Raw genomic sequence first — 21,278 nt, 5'->3', positions numbered from 1 at the left:
TTGGTACTATCAAGCAGAACGATCTCCAGTCGACAGTACAACAATAATCGTGGGCTGACACCATCCCACAGGGAACATCAATGCAGGGGGCACTGGCACTGTAGATTTTACTGCCACTGGTCACCATTGGAGGGGGTAGGATATCGATGCCACTGACGACCAGTGCAGGAGGCTAAATGGGACTGACATTGACCAGTAATGGAAGGGATTGAATATCACTGCCAATGGCCACCAGTGGAGAGGATTAAATATCACTGCCATTTACTACCAATGGAGGAGACTGAATATCATTGCCAATGGCCACCAATGGCAGTGATGTCATTCCACTGCCACTGGCCAGCAATGGATGGGACTAAATATCACTGCCAATGGCCAAAGGAAACTACTAAATATCACTGCCAATGACCACCAATGAAGGGGGTTAAACACCATCACTGTCACTGGGCACTAATAGACAAGACTAAATACCAATTCCAACCCCATGTCCAATCGCTGGCAAACTCATGCAGGCTCCACCTCCGCAACATCTCCAAAATACGTTCGTTCCTAACCCCAGACAATAACAACTCATTCACTCCCTTATTATCTCACGCCTGGACTACTGCAACTCCCTTCTCACTGGCCTACCTCATCACAGACTATCCCCGCTTCAGTCTATCCTGAACTCAGTGGCCAGACTCATCCACCTTACCAACCACTCCGCATCTGCCACCCCCCTCTGTCATTCCCTCCACTGGCTCCCAATTGCCCAACGCATTAAATTCAAACTACTAACATTGACGTACAAAGCCATGCATAACGCTGCTCCAAACTACCTCACTGACCTGATACCCAAAAGCACCCAACCCGCTCCTCACAAGACCTCCTACTTTCTAGCTCCCTGGTCTCCTCCTCTCACGCCCGACTGCAGGACTTCTCCAGGCCTTCCCCCATCCTCTGGAACTCACTACCCCAATCCATCAGACTGTCAGCTACCCTCCTCACCTTTAGGCTCACCCTGAAAACCCATCTCTTCAGGGAAGCCTACCCCACCCACACCTAAACAGCCGATCTCCTCCAGTCCTCCCACCGCTCCATCCCCCACAGCCACTTCCTCCTGTACCACTATCCCCTCCCTCCTAGATTGTAAGCTCCAAAGAGCAGGGCCCTCGAACCCCTCGTATATTGTTTTGTTACTATATTGTTTCATATACTGTCCCCCACTATATTGTACAGCGCTGAGCAAACTTTTTGGCGCTATATAAACACTGTATAATAATAATAATAATAATAATAAATAGAAAGTTTGAATATCATTACCACTGGCCACCAATGAAATGGATTGAATATCACTGTCAATAACCACCAATGGAGGGAACTGAGCATCACTGTCACTGGCCACCAATGGAGGGGACTGAATATAACTGCCATCGGCCACCAATGGAGGAGATTGAATATCACTGCCACTGGCAACCAACAGAGGGGACTGAATATCAATGCCAATGGCCAACAATGGAGGAGAGTGAATTTAACTTCCACTGGCCACCAATGGAGTGGATTAAATATAACTACCAATGGCTACCAATGAAGGCGAATGAATATCACTGCCACTGGCCACCAATGGAGGGGACTGAATATCACTGCCACTGGCCAACAATGGAGGGGACTGAATATCACTGCCACTGGCCAACAATGGAGGGTATTCAATCTAACTGCCACTTGCCCCCATTGGAGTGGATTAAATATCACTACTAATGACCACCAATAAAAGGGAATGAATATCACTGCCACTGGCCACCAACAGAAGGATATAAATATCACTGCCACTGGCCACCAACAGAAGGAATTAAATATCACTGCCAATGGCCACCAATGGAGGGGATTAAATATCACTGGGCACTTACCACCAAAGCCAGCAAGAGTTAAATAGTAATGTCCCTGACAATAATGCTTGGGGTAATTAGCGTTCCCATTAATGACAAGGATGGAGATTACTTTTTACACCTACAAGTGTTCAGAGGTGGGGAAGGGGCAGTGCCTGAGCCTTCTGTACATGGGCATCTTCCTTTCTTTCAGTATATCTCATGCCATTATCTGCCACCTGTAGTGAAATATGGCCTTGAGGAGCAACTTTAAAAACACAACAAACCTTTATTTATTAAATTTATTTATTTCAGGTACTTATATAGCGCCGTCAATTTACGCAGCGCTTTACATATATATTGTACATTCACATCAGTCCCTAACCCTCAAGGGGCGTACAATCTAAGGTCCCTAACTCACATTCATACATACACATACTAGGGACAATTTAGACAGGAGCCAATTCACCTACCAGCATGTCTTTGAAGTGTGGGAGGAGGACACAGAGGAAACCCACGCAGGCACAGGGAGAACATGCAAACTCCAGGCAGGTGGTGCCATGGTTGTGATTCGAACCAACGACCCTAGTACTGCCAGGTGGAAGTGCTAACCATTTAGCCACTGTGCTGCCCAAATTTATATGAAAAACTCTTTGGACAGTACTTCAATATAGTAAAGGGAAACCATAGTAGTTTGTGTCAATTACATTTATTTTAAAATTGATAGAAAATGTTTATAAAAAACTTAAATATAATTTTTTCCTTAAAAATAAAACTTGTAGCACAGCAGAGTCATGAAAATTACTGCGTTTTCTAAAGAGAGAATGCAGAAAAAGCTGTTTCCTCTCAGGCAAGCAGTCTCTGGATGTAGCCATACAGCATCTCATGCCATAGCAGAAGCCAACAGCTCCAACTGCTGGATGGATAAAATACAAGATGATATGTAAAGTCTTTCCATTTAGGTAAGCTGTCTGATCGAAACCATGGATGAAACTGTACAAATCAGGAGGATTAGTGACTACTATGAAACATATTGTACACTTGCATGAAAACATGTAAAAGGAAGACAACAGCTTCACCTGCTGGATGGTTATATTATGCAATAGGCCATATTTATGTGACAATTCTAACCATACTAATTAACTATAATATCTACCAATGCTAAATTTTAAACAAGAGCGCAACAGCATCTTGAGGATTTTTAACAGAGGGTTGTTTTAGGTGGGAAACCCTCCCCAGTTATCTCAGGGCGAATAAAAAAGGAGATTTCAATTGTTCTTGGAAACTCCTGTTGCCATAAAAGAAACAATGGCCTTAAATAAGAGAAGTTGTATTGTTTTACACAAGGCATCAAAATGTATTCTCTATTCCCTCAAAGTGCACATCCTCCCCCCCCCAGACAATGAACAGGTTAATAGGCCATAAGCCCGACCTTGCAGTTAATGGTTGTTAGGTCTGCAGCAAGTCTCACGGTGGCCTGCCTCTTTCAGCGCGGTACGGTGTGGCGGACCAGGCTCGTGCCGTCACAGTGAGTGCGAGATTGATGATTCTGTCTCTTTGGCGTTTCGCACCATAAAGTACAAGGCGCGACATCATGAGCCAGCATCTATGGGGAAATGGCTGTTTGGATACTCGGAGAATATATACAGCCAGCCTAGCCTATCTTACCTGGATGCTTAAAGAGGACCTGTGGCCAGGCTCGGGACAATTTAAATATCCTTAAAAAGCAGTAAATGCGCAATTCATAGTTAAAGTTAACAGAAGTCCAAGCCGTTCTCGCAGAAGCTCAACTCCCTCTGCTCCCCACTTTCAGCAGTGGTTCAGCGGCTAGTTTTCCACCGCTTCCAATACACCCCCCCCCCCCTCCCCATCTCCTCCCTTCCAAGCAGCGGCTCAGCGACTCAGCTCCCCCTCCGAGCAGCGCCTCGGCGGCTCAGCTCCCCCTCCGAGCAGCGCCTCGGCGGCTCTGCTCCCCCTCCGAGCAGCGCCTCGGCGGCTCTGCTCCCCCTCCGAGCAGCGCCTCGGCGGCTCTGCTCCCCCTCCGAGCAGCGCCTCGGCGGCTCTGCTCCCCCTCCGAGCAGCGCCTCGGCGGCTCTGCTTCCCCTCCGAGCAGCGCCTCGGCGGCTCTGCTCCCCCTCCGAGCAGCGCCTCGGCGGCTCTGCTCCCCCTCCGAGCAGCGACTCGGCGGCTCTGCTCCCCCTCCGAGCAGCGACTTGGCGGCTCTGCTCCCCCTCCGAGCAGCGACTCGGCGGCTCTGCTCCCCCTCCGAGCAGCGACTCGGCGGCTCTGCTCCCCCTCCGAGCAACGACCCGGCGGCTCTGCTCCCCCTCCGAGCAACGACCCGGCGGCTCTGCTCCCCCTCCGAGCAACGACCCGGCGGCTCTGCTCCCCCTCCGAGCAGCGCCTCGGCGGCTCTGCTCCCCCTCCGAGCAGCGCCTCGGCGGCTCTGCTCCCCCTCCGAGCAACGACCCGGCAGCTCTGCTCCTCCTCCGAGCAACGACCCGGCAGCTCTGCTCCTCCTCCGAGCAACGACCCGGCAGCTCTGCTCCTCCTCCGAGCAACGACCCGGCAGAAAACATGTAAAACGAGGCCAACAGTTCCACCTGTTGAGTGGAATTATGAAATTCAATTCTGTGAGCCTTTGGTCCAGCTATGCACCTAGAACCATTAGTTCATGGCACAGTCCAATATTATACAGCCAATCAATCCAAACTGCACACAGCTGTATCAGGCTATTTGACCATCATTAGTGCAGTGCATGGAAATCATGGCTCCAATGGTGAAGGGCTTATGGAGCTAAAGGTAACTTTCTCACAAATGAACTATTAAAGTCCTATAAAGATCTGGCAATCTAACCTATGATCAAGTATCTGTACAAAGTACAGTCGAATGAGCATAAACCATCACTTAAAGGAGACCCTGTCTCACACAGTGGATATAAAAAGTCTACACACCCCTGTAAATATGTCAGGTTCCTGTGATGTAAGAAAATGAGACAAAAATAAATAAATAATTTCAGAACTTTTTCCATCTTTAATGTGTTCAGAATTAAGCAATCACATTCAAAATCATGTTAAATAGGAGTCAGTACACACCTGCCATCATTTAAAGTGCCGCTGATTAACCCCAAATAAATTTCAGCTGTTCTAGGTCTTTCCTGACATTTTCTTAGTCGCATCCTACAGTAAAAGCCATAGTCCACAGAGAGCTTCCAAAGCATCAGAAGGATCTTATTGTTAAAAGGGATCAGTCAGGAGAAAGGTACAAAAGAATTTAAGGCATTAGATATACCATGGAATACAGTGAAGACAGTCATCATCAAGTGGAGAAAATGTGGCGCAACAGTGACATTACCAAGAACTGGATGTCCCTCCAAAATTGATGAAAAGATGAGAAGAAAACTGGTCTAGGAGGCTGCCAAGAGTCCTACAGCAACATGAAAGGAGCTTCAGGAATTTCTGGCAAGTACTGGCTGTGTGGTCCATGTGACAACAATCTCCCGTATTCTTCATATGTCTGGGCTATGGGGTAGAGTGGCTGGACGGAAGCCTTTTCTTACGAAGAAAAACATCCAAGCCCGGCTAAATTTTGCAAAAACACATCTGAAGTCTCTCAAAAGCATGTGGGAAAATGTGTTATGGTCTGATGAAACCAAGGGTGAACTTTTTGGCCATAATTCCAAAAAGATAAAACACCACAGATCACCAAAAGAACACCATACCCACAGTGAAGCATGGTGGTGGCAGCATCATGCTTTAGGACTGGTTTTTTTCGGCCGGAACTGGGGCCTTAGTCAAGGCAGAGTGAATTATGAACAGTTCCGAATACCAGTCAATATTGGCACAAAACCTTCCAGCTTCTGCTACAAAGCTGAACATGAAGAGGATCTTCATCTTTCAGCATGACAACGACACCAAGCATACATCCAAATAAAGGAATGGTTTCACCAGAAGAAGAAAAAAAAAAAGTTTTGGAATGGCCCAGACCTGAATCCGATTCAAAATCTGTGGGGCGATCTGAAGAGGGCTGTGCACAGGAGATGCCCTCGCAATCTGACAGATTTGGAGTGTTTTTGCAAGGAAGAGCGGGCAAATATTGCCAAGTCAAGATGTGCCATGGTGATAGACTCCTCCCCAAAAAGACTGAGTGCTGGAATCAAATCAAAAGGGGTTTCAACAAAGGATTAGTTTAAGGGTGTGCACACTTATGCAACCATATTATTTTAGTTTTTTATTTTTATTTCCATCCACCTAAAAGATTTCAGTTTGTTTTTCAATTGAGTTGTACAGTTTAAAGGTTACATTAAGGGTCAGAAAAGTTCTGAAATGATTTATCTTTGTCTCATTTGTTTACATCACAGAAACCTGAAATTTTAACAGGGGTGTGTAGACATTTTATATCCACTGTATATATTTGTTACACACATACACACAGTATATAGATACTAAAATATATACACACACACCTCAAAAAAATTAAAGGAACACTTTTCACTTTTTAATCAGAGTATAGGATCAAGTCAATTAAACTCCTGGGGTATTGATCTAGTCAGTTAAGTAGCAGAGGGGGTTGCTAATTTCATTAACACCAAAGCAGCTGAAACTGATTAACAATCCCCAAAATAAGAAGGTTTTACAGGTGGAGGCCACTGACATTTTTTCCCCCTCATCTTTTCTGTTTTTCACTAGTTTTGCATTTGGCTAGGGTCAGTGTTACTACTGGTAGCATGAGGCCATACCTGGACCCTACACAGGAGGTAGCACAGGCAGTCCAACTCCTCCAGGATGGCACATCAATACATGCCAGTGCCAGAAGGCTTGCTGTGTCTGCCAGCACAGTCTGAAAGGGCATGGAGGAGATTCCAGGAGACAGGCAGTTACTCGAGGAGAGCTTAACAGGGCTGTAGAAGGTCCTTAACCCATCAGCAGGACCGGTATCTGCTCCTTTGTGCAAGGAGCAACAGGATGAGCCCTGCCAGAGCCCTACAAAATGACCTCCAGCAGGCCACTGGTGGGAATGTCTCTGACCAAACAATCAGAAACAGACTTCATGAGGGTGGCATGAGGGCCCGACGTCCTCTAGTGGGCCCTGTGCTCACTGCTCTGCACCATTGAGCTCGATTGGCATTTGCCACTGAACACCAGAATTGGCGGGTCCACCACTGGCCCCCTGTGCTTTTCACAGATGAGAGCAGGTTCACCCTGAGCACATGTGACAGACGTGAAAGAAGCCGTGGAGAACATTCTGCTGCCTGTAACCTGGTTCAGCATGACCGTTTTGGTGGTGGGTCAATGATGGTCTGGGGAGGCATATCCATGGAGGGACGCACAGACCTCTACATGCTAGACAATGGCACCCTGACTGCCATTAGGTATCAGGATGCAATCCTTGGACCCATTGTCAGACCCTAGACTGGTGCAGTGGGTCCTGAGTTCCTTCTGGTGCATGACAATGCCCGGCCTCATGTGGAGAGAGTATGCAGGCAGTTCCTGGAGGATGAAGGAATTGATACCATTGAATGGCCCCACACTCACCTGACCTAAATCCAATAGAACCCCTCTGGGATGTCATGTTTCGGTCCATCCGATGCCACCAGGTTGCACCTCAGACTGTCTAGGAGCTCAGTGATGCCCTGGTCCAGATCTGGGAGGATATCCTCCAGGACACCATCCGTGGTCTCATTAGGAGCCTCCCCCGATGTTGTCAGGCATGCATACAAGCACATGGGGGCCATACAAACTACTGAGGACCATTCTGAGTTGCTGCAATGACATGTCAGCAAAATGGACTCGCCTGCTCCATCATTTTTTCACTTTCATTTTTGGGGTGTCTTTGAATTCAGTCCTCTGTAGGTCAATCATTTTCATCAAACGATGAGGAATCCTTACATTCCTAACACATTACCCCGTCCATGTCAGTATAGATATCCGGCAGGAGATTTTTCTCCATTGAGATCTGATGTGTTTTCAAAGTGTACCTTTCATTTTTTTTGAGCCGTGTATGTATTTGCATGGAGTTCCCCTTTAACATCAGTGCTGTGTTACCTTTCTTCAAGACATTGCCACTTTGCAGAAAATGGATTAATGGATTCAGGAATAATTGGAGACATATGCTAGCAATCAGCATAGCTGAACACGGCCCAGCACCTAGCACAGCCCTCGCTACTGCGTAAAGGGAAGTAAGGTCTCGACCTCAAGATATCCTCTTGCGATATCGCAAATGAAGCAACAAGAAAAGGTTGTGCTCGTCCCTTTGTGCTTTTTTTCCCCGTTTTAATTTAGCGTGAGGAATTGGCGATTTGATTAAGCCTGGCACAGTAGTGCCTCGGCCCTCGGAATAAGAGAGGCATGCGTTACTAATGAATCGAGGCCTTCGCCTGCCAGAGCGGTTTAATTTCACGCACCATCCGCTCACAGCGTCTTAATTTGTCTATGAAACAAAACCAAGTGGAGAGATAGATTATCTGGATGAGGACGCCGCCAAGTATATTCAGATTTCTGAAGCCCCTGAGCGAGTGACACTCTATAGAGAGCAAGACAAGTGGTCGGCACCAAGAGCGTAACGGAAAAGCAGCAAAGCTGGGGCAGATGTTGAGGGACTACTGGTCCCAGCATGTCCTGGCAGCCGCAACTGGTCACAGGCGGCACCTTCTGAAAACAGAGAAAAAACTTACAATATGAAGTTCCAGCAACAAAAAAAAAAAAAGGTGCTTTCATGTGAAGGTAATGTGAATGCAAACCCTGACAATGAGCTTCTCGGATTTGCTCCCTTTTGGTCTGTTAAATATACCACTGAAAGCATTTTCTTATATCTGGTCGATCAATGAAAAACAAATTGTTGATCCTGCCAGAAATCTTGTGAGTTTATCATTTCCTGTGCTCCGTGTTTCCAGTGGGAACTGTTCCCAGTTAGCTCTGTGGACTACAGAACACCTCCCACCAAAGTTATGAAGATAAGAGGGAGAGATGTTCTGCAGTTTTAACATACTTCCGTCCCTGGGTGACAAGGCTGCCTGTTAGAATGTCATATAATCTTCCCTCAACCCCAAAACTAGTGGTGGTAAACATTAAAATTAGGCCTCAAGTGCGCGCACCCCCCCCCCCAAACAACAGTTCCCGGGGGCCGTACAATAGCAGCTAATTTTCACATTTCAACATCTAAGCATTTCAGTCCAGCTGCAGAGTATCACAATGAACACTGAGGAAGTTGGTGTAAATAACGCCCAGCATTGGTGTCAGTGATCAGAATAATAACCCCTAGCACTGGTGCCAATACACTCAATAATAACCCCCAACGTTGGTGTCAGTGACCAGAATAATAACCCCTAGCACTGGTGCCAATACACTCAATAATAACCCCCAATGTTGGTGTCAGTGACCAGAATAATAACCCCTAGCACTGGTGCCAATACACTCAATAATAACCCCCAACGTTGGTGTCAGTGACCAGAATAATAACCCCTAGCACTGGTGCCAATACACTCAATAATAACCCCCAATGTTGGTGTCAGTGACTGGAATAATAACCCCTAGCACTGGTGCCAATACACTCAATAATAACCCACAACGTTGGTGTCCGTGACCAGAATAATAACCCCTAGCACTGGTGCCAATACACTCAACCCCCAACATTGATGTCAGTATCTGCAACACTAACCCCCAACATTGGTGTCACTGATCGCAATAATATCCCCCAGCATGGTGTCAGTACCTGCAATAATAACCCCTAGAGTTAGTGTCAGTGATTGTAGCATTGGTGTCAATGGGCACAATAAGAGCCCCCAACATTGGTGTCAGGGGACGCAATAATAACCCCCCCCCAACATTGGTGTCAGTGACTGCAACAGTAAACCCCAATATTGGTGCTAGTGCATACAACTATAACCCTCAGCATTGATGTCAGTAATCCCAGTATTAACCCCCAACATTGGTGTCCGTGACTGAAAAAACAGGCCCATGCATTGGTGTCAGTGGATGTGACAACAGCCCCCAGCATTGGTGTCACTGGCTGCAGTAACACCCCTCCCCCCCCCCCCCCCACACACACACCATAGCATTGGTGTTAATGGTTGCAATAATAACCCCCAGCGTTGGTGTTAGTGGACGCAACAACCCCCAACATTTTTGCCAGTGGACAAAACAATAACCCCCAACATTGGTGTCAGTGGACACAATAGTAACCCCAAACATTGGTGTCAGTACTATTCCCTCATTCCCCCCCCAACATTTGTGGTCACTGGCAATGAAAATTAACCCCCAATCCCCATGCATTAGTGGTCATGGCAGTGAAATTTAATCTCCCCCATCCACCCCTTATTGCAGATGGTGCTGAAGAGCCCACACCAGGGTCCTAAACACTTGACAATGGAGGTAGGGTCAGGCTTGTTCAAGACAAGGACATCAGAATGGAAGTTCCTTCAGGGACAAGGTCTGATGTGACCTGAGCATTGTACTCTGTAAAATGCCGGGAATCTGTCAGCAGTACAACAACAAATAAAATGAATAAATAATAAATAATTGATTTCCTTCTATAGACTACATCTGCTATTTAGAGCAGTGCCAGTCTACCTGCTGTGTCAGCACAAAAACTACCTCACCGCAGCGTAAATCATCCAACCCAGAACCTCGCCATTCCACTTTACTGCTTCACAACAAAACATTTCTTTCCACTTCTTTGTTCCATTTACAAAATGTGATTGTTAGCAAATGAAGATCACGGTACAAACTTACAGGGAGGGGACTTAGCAAGGTCCTGCTTTTACCTCGCACCCCCCCCCCCCCATGCTGGGGGTTATTATTGCACCCAGTGACACCAATGTTGGGGATTAATGTTGCAGTTACTGACACCAACGTTGGGGGTTATTATCGAGTGTATCAGCACCAGTGCTAGGGGTTATTATTCTAGTCACGGACACCAACGTTGGGGGTTACTATTTTAGTCAAGGACACAGTTGGGGGTTATTATTCTGGTCACTGACGCCAACGTTGGGGGTTATTATTCTGGTCACTGACACCAACGTTGGGGGAAATTATTCTGGTCACTGACACCAACGTTGGGGGTTATTATTCTGGTCACTGACGCCAACATTGGGGGTTATTATTCTGGTCACTGACACCAACGTTGGGGGAAATTATTCTGGTCACTGACACCAACGTTGGGGGAAATTATTCTGGTCACTGACACCAACGTTGGGGGTTATTATTCTAGTCAAGGACACCATTGGGGGTTATTATTCTGGTCACTGACACCAACGTTGGGGGTTATTATTCTAGTCACTGACACCAACGTTGCGGGTTATTATCGAGTGTATCAGCATCAGTGCTAGGGGTTATTATTCTAGTCACGGACACCAACATTAGGGGTTACTATTCTAGTCACAGACACCATTGGGGGTTATTATTCTGGTCACTGACACCAACGTTGGGGGTTATTATTCTGGTCACTGACACCAACGTTGGGGGTTATTATTCTGGTCACTGACACCAACGTTGGGGGTTATTATTCTGGTCACTGACACCAACGTTGGGGGTTATTATCGAGTGTATCGGCATCAGTGCTAGGGGTTATTATTCTAGTCACGGACACCAACATTGGGGGTTACTATTCTAGTCACGGACACCGTTGGGGGTTATTATTCTGGTCACTGACACCAACGTTGGGGGTTATTATTCTGGTCACCGACACCAACGTTGGGGGTTATTATTCTGGTCACTGACACCAACATTGGGGGTTATTATCGAGTGTATCGGCACCAGTGCTAGGGGTTATTATTCTAGTCACGGACACCAACGTTGGGGGTTATTATTCTAGTCACGGACACCAACGTTGGGGGTTATTATTCTAGTCACGGACACCAACGTTGGGGGTTATTATTCTGGTCACGGACACCAACGTTGGGGGTTATTATTCTGGTCGCGGACACCAACGTTGGGGGTTATCGAGTATATCGGCACCAGTGCTAGGGGTTATTATTCTAGTCACGGACACCGTTGGGGGTTATTATTCTAGTCACGGACACCAACATTAGGGGTTACTATTCTAGTCACAGACACCAACGTTGCGGGTTATTATCGAGTGTATCAGCATCAGTGCTAGGGGTTATTATTCTAGTCACGGACACCAACATTAGGGGTTACTATTCTAGTCACAGACACCATTGGGGGTTTTTATTCTGGTCACTGACACCAACGTTGGGGGTTATTATTCTGGTCACTGACACCAACGTTGGGGGTTATTATTCTGGTCACTGACACCAACGTTGGGGGTTATTATTCTGGTCACTGACACCAACGTTGGGGGTTATTATCGAGTGTATCGGCATCAGTGCTAGGGGTTATTATTCTAGTCACGGACACCAACATTGGGGGTTACTATTCTAGTCACGGACACCGTTGGGGGTTATTATTCTGGTCACTGACACCAACGTTGGGGGTTATTATTCTGGTCACTGACACCAACGTTGGGGGTTATTATCGAGTGTATCGGCACCAGTGCTAGGGGTTATTATTCTAGTCACGGACACCAACGTTGGGGGTTATTATTCTAGTCACGGACACCAACGTTGGGGGTTATTATTCTGGTCACGTACACCAACGTTGGGGGTTATTATTCTGGTCACGGACACCAACGTTGGGGGTTATTATTCTGGTCACGGACACCAACGTTGGGGGTTATCGAGTATATCGGCACCAGTGCTAGGGGTTATTATTCTAGTCACGGACACCAGCGTTGGAGGTTATTATTCTAGTCACGGACACCGTTGGGGGTTATTATTCTGGTCACTGACACCAACGTTGGAGGTTATTATCGAGTGTATCGGCACCAGTGCTAGGGGTTATTATTCTAGTCATGGACACCAACGTTGGGGGTTATTATTCTGGTCACTGACACCAACGTTGGGGGTTATTATTCTAGTCACGGACACCAACGTTGGGGGTTATTATTCTGGTCACGGACACCAACGTTGGGGGTTATTATTCTGGTCACGGACACCAACGTTGGGGGTTATTATTCTGGTCACGGACACCAACGTTGGGGGTTATCGAGTATATCGGCACCAGTGCTAGGGGTTATTATTCTAGTCACGGACACCAGCGTTGGAGGTTATTATTCTAGTCACGGACACCGTTGGGGGTTATTATTCTGATCACTGACACCAACGTTGGGGGTTATTATCGAGTGTATCGGCACCAGTGCTAGGGGTTATTATTCTAGTCATGGACACCAACGTTGGGGGTTATTATTCTGGTCACTGACACCAACGTTGGGGGTTATTATTCTAGTCACGGACACCAACGTTGGGGGTTATTATTCTGGTCACTGACACCAACGTTGGGGGTTATTATTGAGTGTATTGCCCCCCCCATCCCAAATAAAAGCAAAACACTACTAGTGTATTTATTTATTATTAAAAAAAAAAAAATTGCAGAGCTACTTGTCCTGGAATCTGTGTGTACATTAATTTTTTGCAAATGCGACAAAATTGAATGTTATGCTATTTTGTTATTTTTCTCTCCAGGTCCAACTTTATTTATTCATACAGAATAAAGTGAATCAGGAAAATACCACAATATGGCACTAGATAGCGCTGATGAGTATAATAAATTTTAATTTCCTCTGATCATTGTGTTGCGGTCAGAATCTATCCATTGTTCATGATGTCCCCTCACAGTAAACTTTTCAGATTCAACAACTGGTCCTGTGAATAAGCCCATCTGTAAACTTAGCGCAGACCAGTGGTAGGCAACACAGGCACTCTAGCTAAGGTGAAACTACAAGTCCCATCATGCCACTGTGAGTCATGTCTGTGGCTGTCAGTCTTGCAATGCCTCATGGGACTTGTAGTTCCAAAACAGCTGAGGTGCCAGGTTTGTCTATCCCTGGCATAGAGATTATAATCAAAATAAAGGATTAAACACATAACGTGATCTAATGTACGTATGAGGAGTGTCCTACCTTGGTCCGACAGGAAGTCCAGCATGGTCTGCAGGAGGAAGGAAAGATGGCGGACACACAGTGTGGGGTTCCCCATCCTTCGAGAAGCGTATACAAGCTCGTGGAGTAAACGCATCTGCACAGCGGCCCATCCTCTGTGTGCACCTGGAGTGAGAACAACAGACAATGAAATACTCTGCACTGCTGGAGGACTCCGCTCCTTCCTCTATAAATCTCCTCTCCTGATATACTCTGCTCTGCTGGAGGACTCCGCTCCTTCCTCTATAACTCTCCTCTCCTGAAATACTCTGCACTGCTGGAGGACTCCCCTCCTTCCTCTATAACTCTCCTCTCCTGAAATACTCTGCTCTACTGGAGGACTCCGCTCCTTCCTCTATAACTCTCCTCTCCTGAAATACTCTGCTCTGCTGGAGGACTCCGCTCCTTCCTCTATAACTCTCCTCTCCTGAAATACTCTGCTCTGCTGGAGGACTCCACTCCTTCCTCTATGACTCTCCTCTCCTGAAATACTCTGCTCTGCTGGAGGACTCCGCTCCTTCCTCTATAAGAGTATTTCAGGAGAGGAGTGTTATAGAGGAAGGAGCAGATGCCTCCAGCAGAGCAGAGTATTTCAGGAGAGGAGATTTAGAGGAAGGAGCAGATCCCTCCAGCAGTGCAGAGTATTTCAGGAGAGGAGAGTTCTAGAGGAAGGAGCGGAGTCCTCCAGCAGAGCAGAGTATTTCAGGAGAGGAGAGGTATAGAGGAAGGAGCAGAGTCCTCCAGCAGAGCAGATGGATCTGCTCCTTCCTCTGTAACTCTCCTCTCCTGAAATACTCTGCTCTGCTGGAGGACTCCGCTCCTTCCTCTATAAGAGTATTTCAGGAGAGGAGATTTAGAGGAAGGAGCAGATCCCTCCAGCAGTGCAGAGTATTTCAGGAGAGGAGAGGTATAGAGGAAGGAGCGACGCCCTCTAGCAGAGCACTCTGCTGGAGGACTCTGCTCCTTCCTCTAGAACTCTCCTCTCCTGAAATACTCTGCATTGCTGTAGGACCCTGGTTCTATATCTGCACCCCAGGTGGGGGAGGTAAAGTTCGGGTCGGGAAGGGATTGGATGCTGGGGAGGGGTATGGGAGGTGGACGGAGAAGCATTCTGAGGCTTTACTGACTCAGAGATGAGGCCATCTAGATACACAACGTCCTAACATTCCACCTAAGCTGTAGTCACAATACCCAAGTGAGACCAATTGTTGATCCTGCATAGATCTGGTTAAGTCCCCCATGTTACAGATGGTGGTTAATTCTCTGCACCAATCTTGTATGAAGTTTCTAAGAACTGCTTTTCTGACCACATTGATCAATCTCCAAGAGTGGTCAGCCAGCCGGTTCTTGACGGTCCTACAGACGTGTGATTGTTGCTCAACCCAGCAGAAAAGATGTGTATTCACTTATCGTAGAAGCATTGAAAATGAATATTCATTTCAATTACCATTATTTCACATTCTATTCTCAAAACGTTCCTTCCCCAGACGGATCCAAAAAAAATAACCCACGCATACTCTGGCTCAGTTCCACCAGGCTGAACATCTTAATAAGTTTTATCATCATCCAGCACCGTTACCCCAATAATCCGGAATTATTTTTCTCCGGTGGCGCGCTCCGCCGTTCCGTGCTCCTATTAGGAACAGTCACAGAAGAGGAGGCTTTGCATCCTCCGTTTTGTTTTGGTTCTTAAACAGATTATGGCTGTGCAGCCATCGCCGACAGCTCTGCTACCGGCGGGCACAAAGGAAATTAATAAACACAGCTTTCCAAAAAGCTTTTATACTTCAGCAACTTATGAGTGTAAAAAAAAAAAAAAAAAAGATTCTGTGAATAATGACTACATCAACATATGAAGAGAGAGGAACTAAAACCTCCAGATCAGAGGTGCCAGAAACATTTATGTTAAAGAGTAACTCAACTTTTTTCTTTTTTTTTTATCTCAACAAGACAATCCCCTCTGGATGATCTCTGTACCAGGGGCAGACTGACAACTCATGGGGCCCCCGGGCAATAGGGGATCATGGGGCCCCCGTGTCCTTGCCCAAACTCAAAAAAGCCTATGAAAAAGGTACCAGGGGCATCTCATGGGGCCCCCTACTGACCCCGGGCCCTCGGGCAGCGCCCGAGTTTCCAAATGGTCAGTCCGACCCTGCTCCGTACATTACAGGGAACTTATTTGCAGCAGGTTCCTACTTTTTGTTGCTCTATAGGAATAGCGGTTTGTTTCACCATGTGCTTTGCAACCCAATTCTGAACAGGAGGGTCCGGTTCATTATAAGCACCTGGTGCACTCTCAGTGTTTTTATAGGAAAAGCTGCAGGGTCTGTATTTTAACCAACTCCCGTCCGGCCGTGGTATATAAATGGCCGGACCAGGGGCGGACTGACAACTCATGGGGCCCCCGGGCAATAGGGGATCATGGGGCCCCTGTGTCCTTGCCCAAACTCAAAAAAGCCTATGAAAAAGGTACCAGGGGCATCTCATGGGGCCCCCTACTGACCTCGGGCCCTAGGGCAGAGCCCGAGTTTTCAAATGGTCAGTCCGCCCCTGGGCCGGACGGTGGCAGTGCAGGGTCGGGTGGCCGCTTATAAATGGCCTTCCGGCCCCCTGCTTGTGTGCGCTCCCTGGGAGCGAACAGCACCGCGATCTGGTGCCCGCCGGACACAGTGGGACACCGATCGTCGGATGGGACCTCTGTGCGAGGTCCCGATCATGTGATCATTGATTGGCCAATCAGCGATCACATGCAGAGTAGTAAGCAAGATGTCACTTCTGACATCATTGCTGACTACGTGTGAAATCTGTGAAAGATTACAGAGGTCACATGGTACAGGGCTATTCACAACAGCCTTGTACCATGTGACAAGCTATGACCAATCACAGCTCACACAGTATTTCTCAATGGCTGCAAAAATGCAGCCAGAGAGAAGGAGAAATGATTACTTTTACAGCCTTTATGGGTGTAAAAGCAATCAGTGTAAAAAAAAAATCTTCATCACCCCCCACAAGTAGTACAGTGTCACCAATGAGAAGAGAGAGGGGGTGGGGCCAAGCTGCGGCTCCGTGTGTGAATGGACACATGGAGCAGCAGGTGGCCCCCATAGCAAACTGCTTGCTGTGGGGGCACCCAACAAAAAGGAGAAGCCAGGAGATCCTGCGGCGGACCTGAGAAGAGGCGGGTCCCGGCTGCTCTCTGCAAAACCACTGCACACAGCAGGTAAGTGCAGACATGGTTGTTTTTTTACAAAAAAAAAATAATAATAATAATAGCCTTTAGTATCACTTTAAATCCCCTTCTCTCCTCTGGGATTACAATAATATTAGGAGAGACGTCAAATATCTCTAAGATGTATTTGAAGCTTCCTTTTTTTTTTTTTATCTTTAAAAATAACAAACATGTTACCTGCTGTGTGCAATTGTTTTGCACAGATCAGCCCTAATAATCTTCTTCTCGGGTTCCCCTGCGAGAGCTTCTGGCCCCTCCCCCCTTAATGAGTGCCGCAGCTTGCTCTGGGGACACTCATGCATGCTCACTCCCGAGCCGCCTCTGTCTGTCTATGGGACACCTAGAACGTGGCTCAGTCCCACCCCCCGCTTCCTTCTCACTAGCTGTGATTGACAGCTTTGGAAGCCAATGGCTCCCACTGCTGTGTCTCAACCAATGAGCAGAGAGAGACCCAGGAGAGCCTTGGCTTTCGTGCACTTTGCTGGATCAGGCTCAGGTGAGTAATAGAGGGGCTGAGGGGGGAACTGCACAAGGTTTTATTACCAAACTGCAGAGATAGCATGAAAGTAATAAAACGTCATCATTTACAACCACTTTAAAGCGGAGCTCCACCCAAAAGGGGAAGTTCCGCTTTAAAGGACCAAGGGACAGTTGGTTGTTTTTTAAGTGGCTGTTTTTTAAAAGTCAGCAGATACCGTTTTTGTAGCTGCTGACTTATTTTTTGACAGAGTGAGTGGAACTCCGCTTTAAGGATTTTTGCACTTGGTACTGATGTATGAATACCAGATATTTCTGACAGAAGTTCCTGTGTAATAATGCCATGGGCTGTAAAATTAATTTTTAAGGGCACCCCAACCCACTGGAAACCACAGTGCCTTTTCCTATGCTGGTAACTGCATAGTGCCGAGAAATTTCCCTGCAGCTGTGATTTCAGAACAGGTTCAAGGACCCTGCGTTTTTAGTAGGTATACATGAATAGGCTGCTGTGCCCATGCAAATGTGGCCCCTGGGAGCGTAGCTTAGTGTGAACCCAGATTTTAGTGTCGTGACTCCCTACTCTGCTACAAATTATTAACTCTTTCTTGCCACAGCATCCCTTTAATTGGGTTTTATTTTTTGCTAAGGGGGTAGGGCGGGACTGCGTGTAAAACCACACATCTTCCCACTCCAAAACTGCGTTGCGGTTAGCAGACACACAGGGATGCCATTCATTTTTAAGGGCACCCCAACCCACTGGAAACCACAGTGCCTTTTCCTATGCAGGTAACTGCATAGTGCCGAGAAGTTTCCCCGCAGCTGTCATTTCAGAACAGGTTCAAGGATGCTGCGTTTTTAGTAGGTACACAGGAATAGGCTGCTGTGCCCATGCAAATGTAGCCCCTGGGAGCGTAGCTTAGTGTGAACCCAGATTAAGAGTCATGACTCCCTACACATTAACTCTTTCTTGCCACAGCATCCCTTCAGTTGGGGTTTTTTGTTTTTTTTTTGCTAAGGGAGTAGGGCGGGACAGACTGCCCAATGACATAGCACTGTGATTGGCTGACAAGGCAGGGTGGGCTTCCAATCATTACTAGAGATCGGGAACAAAGTCACTGTGCCGGGCGTGTGTAGTAAGCACACCCTCAGCAAAGAAACCTTGGCCATCCACGGACGCGTATCATATCATACTGACAGATGAAAAAACTGGGTATGGTTGGTGTACATTTCTGACTTCCACATCATGAATATCATGGTATTATTTATAGGAGGAGACTCTTCTTACCCTTGCTGAAGTCTTTGGGGTCCAGGGACAAGCTGTAGCCAGGCAAAGTCTCTAGTAGGAGTTTGTAACAAGCTTTCCAGCCTGGCTCCGGGATGGTAGGGGCCACACACTGCATGGCGGCCACCCTCTTGAAGAAAGCAGACTTGCGGTGAAAGCCGATGAGCTCATACAGCTCGGACAGAACGCTGTACCTCTGAATCTTCTCCTCTTCAGACAGCTGAGAAAGAGAAGAGACAGTGTTATCCATCCGTACTGTCGGGGAAAGGGTTAAAATGGAACAAATCCTTTGCACATTATTTTTTTGGACATTTTACAGAAGTCATCCCAACCCAAAATGGATGTTTTATGTGGGGTGGGTGCTAGAGCGTTAACTCCTTACAATGACAATACACAACATCCATACTCATCCACTACTTAATGGCCCTGTAATCTATTTTACATTACATTGTTCTTACTGTTGCTTTCTGCTTCCTGTAACGTCCACTGTGCTCCGGGACCCCTCCTTTTCGCCCTCACTTTCAACTGTTTAGAGCAAGCAGTGCGCATAAGTTGCAGTCATGTGCACTGCTCTATGTACACAACACATTATATAATCGGCAGCACAGTGGCTAAGTGGTCAGCACTTCTGCCTAGCAGTACTCAGGTCGTTGGTTCATATCCCAACCATGGCACCACCTGCCTAGAGTTTGTATGTTCTCCCTGTGCCTGCGAGGGTTTCCTACGGGTACTCCGGTTTCCTCCTACACTCCAAAAGACATGCTGGTAGGTTAATTAGCTCCTGTCTAATTTGTCCCTAGTATGTGTATGTTTGAATGTGAGTTAGGGACCTTAGATTGTACGCCCCTTGAGGGTTAGGGACTGATGTGAATGTACAATATATATGTAAAGTGCTGCGTAAATTGATGGCGCTATATAAGTACCTGAAATAAATAAATATAATCCACAGTCCATCTCAGGAGAGAGCAAGAGAGGGTAGCTACAATCCTACATACAGTGGGACCATTGAGAATGAATGTAGCCGCCCTCTATCTAGAAGCCAGATCACAGCTACAAAAAATAAAATGAGAGCGCCATAGAAGAGACTTTTCTGAGTTAAGAATGCATACTGGAATAGAAGTCTGACATGTGTTGTAAAACTATACATGTCATCACAACCAGGGGTGTATTTACCACAAGGCAAACAAGGCATTTGCCTAGGGCGGCATTTCTCAGGGGGGGCAGCACTGCCCCTCGGAAGAAGGGGTGGAAGAAGGGACACACGCGACATGGGGAGCTGGTGGGTTCCGAAAGAAGCTGCGGGTTTCAGCTCAAATATTGTTCCCGGGGATGTCCGGAGCTGTTAAGGTGAGTGTCTCTCTCTCGCCATGGGGGATGGTGGCTGGTGTATGGGCGGGCAGTGGTAGTAGAAGGCTCTCTCGGGTGGGAGACAGGGGTGTTTTTGGTCAACTTCAGGCTCTCTGGGGGGGGGGCGCAGATTTTTTTGTTGCCTAGGGCAGCACAAAACGTAAATACACCACTGATCACAACTATTTATTTTGAAAATCCAACAGTAACCAGAAACCAGCGATCAAATCTCTCTTGCTACGCTCAAAATGGAATCCAGCACTTGCTGAGGTGCCACCCTTGGTAGATCGGGGAATCTTGATACTAGTTGTCATCTATTGCTCTGAGGAAGGGAGTTGGACTCCCGAAACGCATTAGCACTTTACCCGAGGACCTATGCTGCCCACGACTGGCATTTTTTGACTCCTTGTCTGTTTTTATTACCTTTTTGGCTTGTGAGTATGCTTTTGTATTTTTATACTAAATTTCATATTATCACGGAAATGCACGAGGAGAGTGCGCCCCGTTTTGTTCTTTTTTACAACTATTTGGTGTATCCAGGGGGATTATACTGCGCTTTTTTTTTTCCAGGAAAAATTGGGCTTTCATTTGGTGGTAAATGGTAAGGGATATCTACTAATTTTGTTTAAATATTAACGGACAATCAACCCAAAATAGTAAAAAGTATATATTTCTTTTTAATTTAGCTGTACATTTCTTGCTATTACCATAACTTACCCCCAAAGTAAAACCCAAAATAAAGTCTGCTCCTGACAAATCGCAGTGATACCACATAAGTGTATGTTAGTTATTGTTCGTAACTGTTGAAGGGCCCAAAAACAATGAACAATTTGCTGTTTTTGTATCCTACCAAAACCATACTGACACTGATTGTAATTTTAAACCTACCTAAAATATACTACCTGACTATGATCCTAACACTAACCCTGACACTGACCAAGACCGAACCTTGATCTAGCTATAATTTCTCTCTTTAGTTTTGTTTTTTTTACACACACTTGTTTATTTATATTTTTCTCTCTTGGCAAGGAGAGAAAGATACTATGTATGATATAACAGATCATGTATGTGTACAACGTATTATATAACAGATCCTGTATGTGTACAACGTATTGTATAACAGATCCTT

General features: G+C 46.6%; 1 protein-coding gene across 1 annotated transcript in view; it reads right to left on the bottom strand.

Annotated features, from left to right (window-relative positions):
- Nucleotides 1–21,278, bottom strand: part of TRAPPC9 (trafficking protein particle complex subunit 9) — an 875,381-nt gene that overhangs the window by 823,618 nt on the left and 30,485 nt on the right. The window contains exons 7-8 of the mRNA XM_089654645.1: nucleotides 18,806–19,022; nucleotides 13,797–13,940 (exon numbers count right to left, since the gene is read on the bottom strand). Of these exons, the coding sequence (XP_089510771.1) occupies nucleotides 13,797–13,940; nucleotides 18,806–19,022 (361 nt within the window). The remainder of the gene's footprint in view (nucleotides 1–13,796; nucleotides 13,941–18,805; nucleotides 19,023–21,278) is intronic.

The sequence above is a fragment of the Staurois parvus genome, unplaced genomic scaffold (genome assembly GCF_062004578.1).
Source record: "Staurois parvus isolate SC_StPar_1 unplaced genomic scaffold, SC_StPar_1.0 ptg000783l, whole genome shotgun sequence".
Lineage (NCBI taxonomy): Eukaryota > Metazoa > Chordata > Amphibia > Anura > Ranidae > Staurois > Staurois parvus.
The sequence above is the reverse complement of the archived record's forward strand: the minus strand, read 5'-3'. Positions and strand labels throughout refer to the sequence as shown.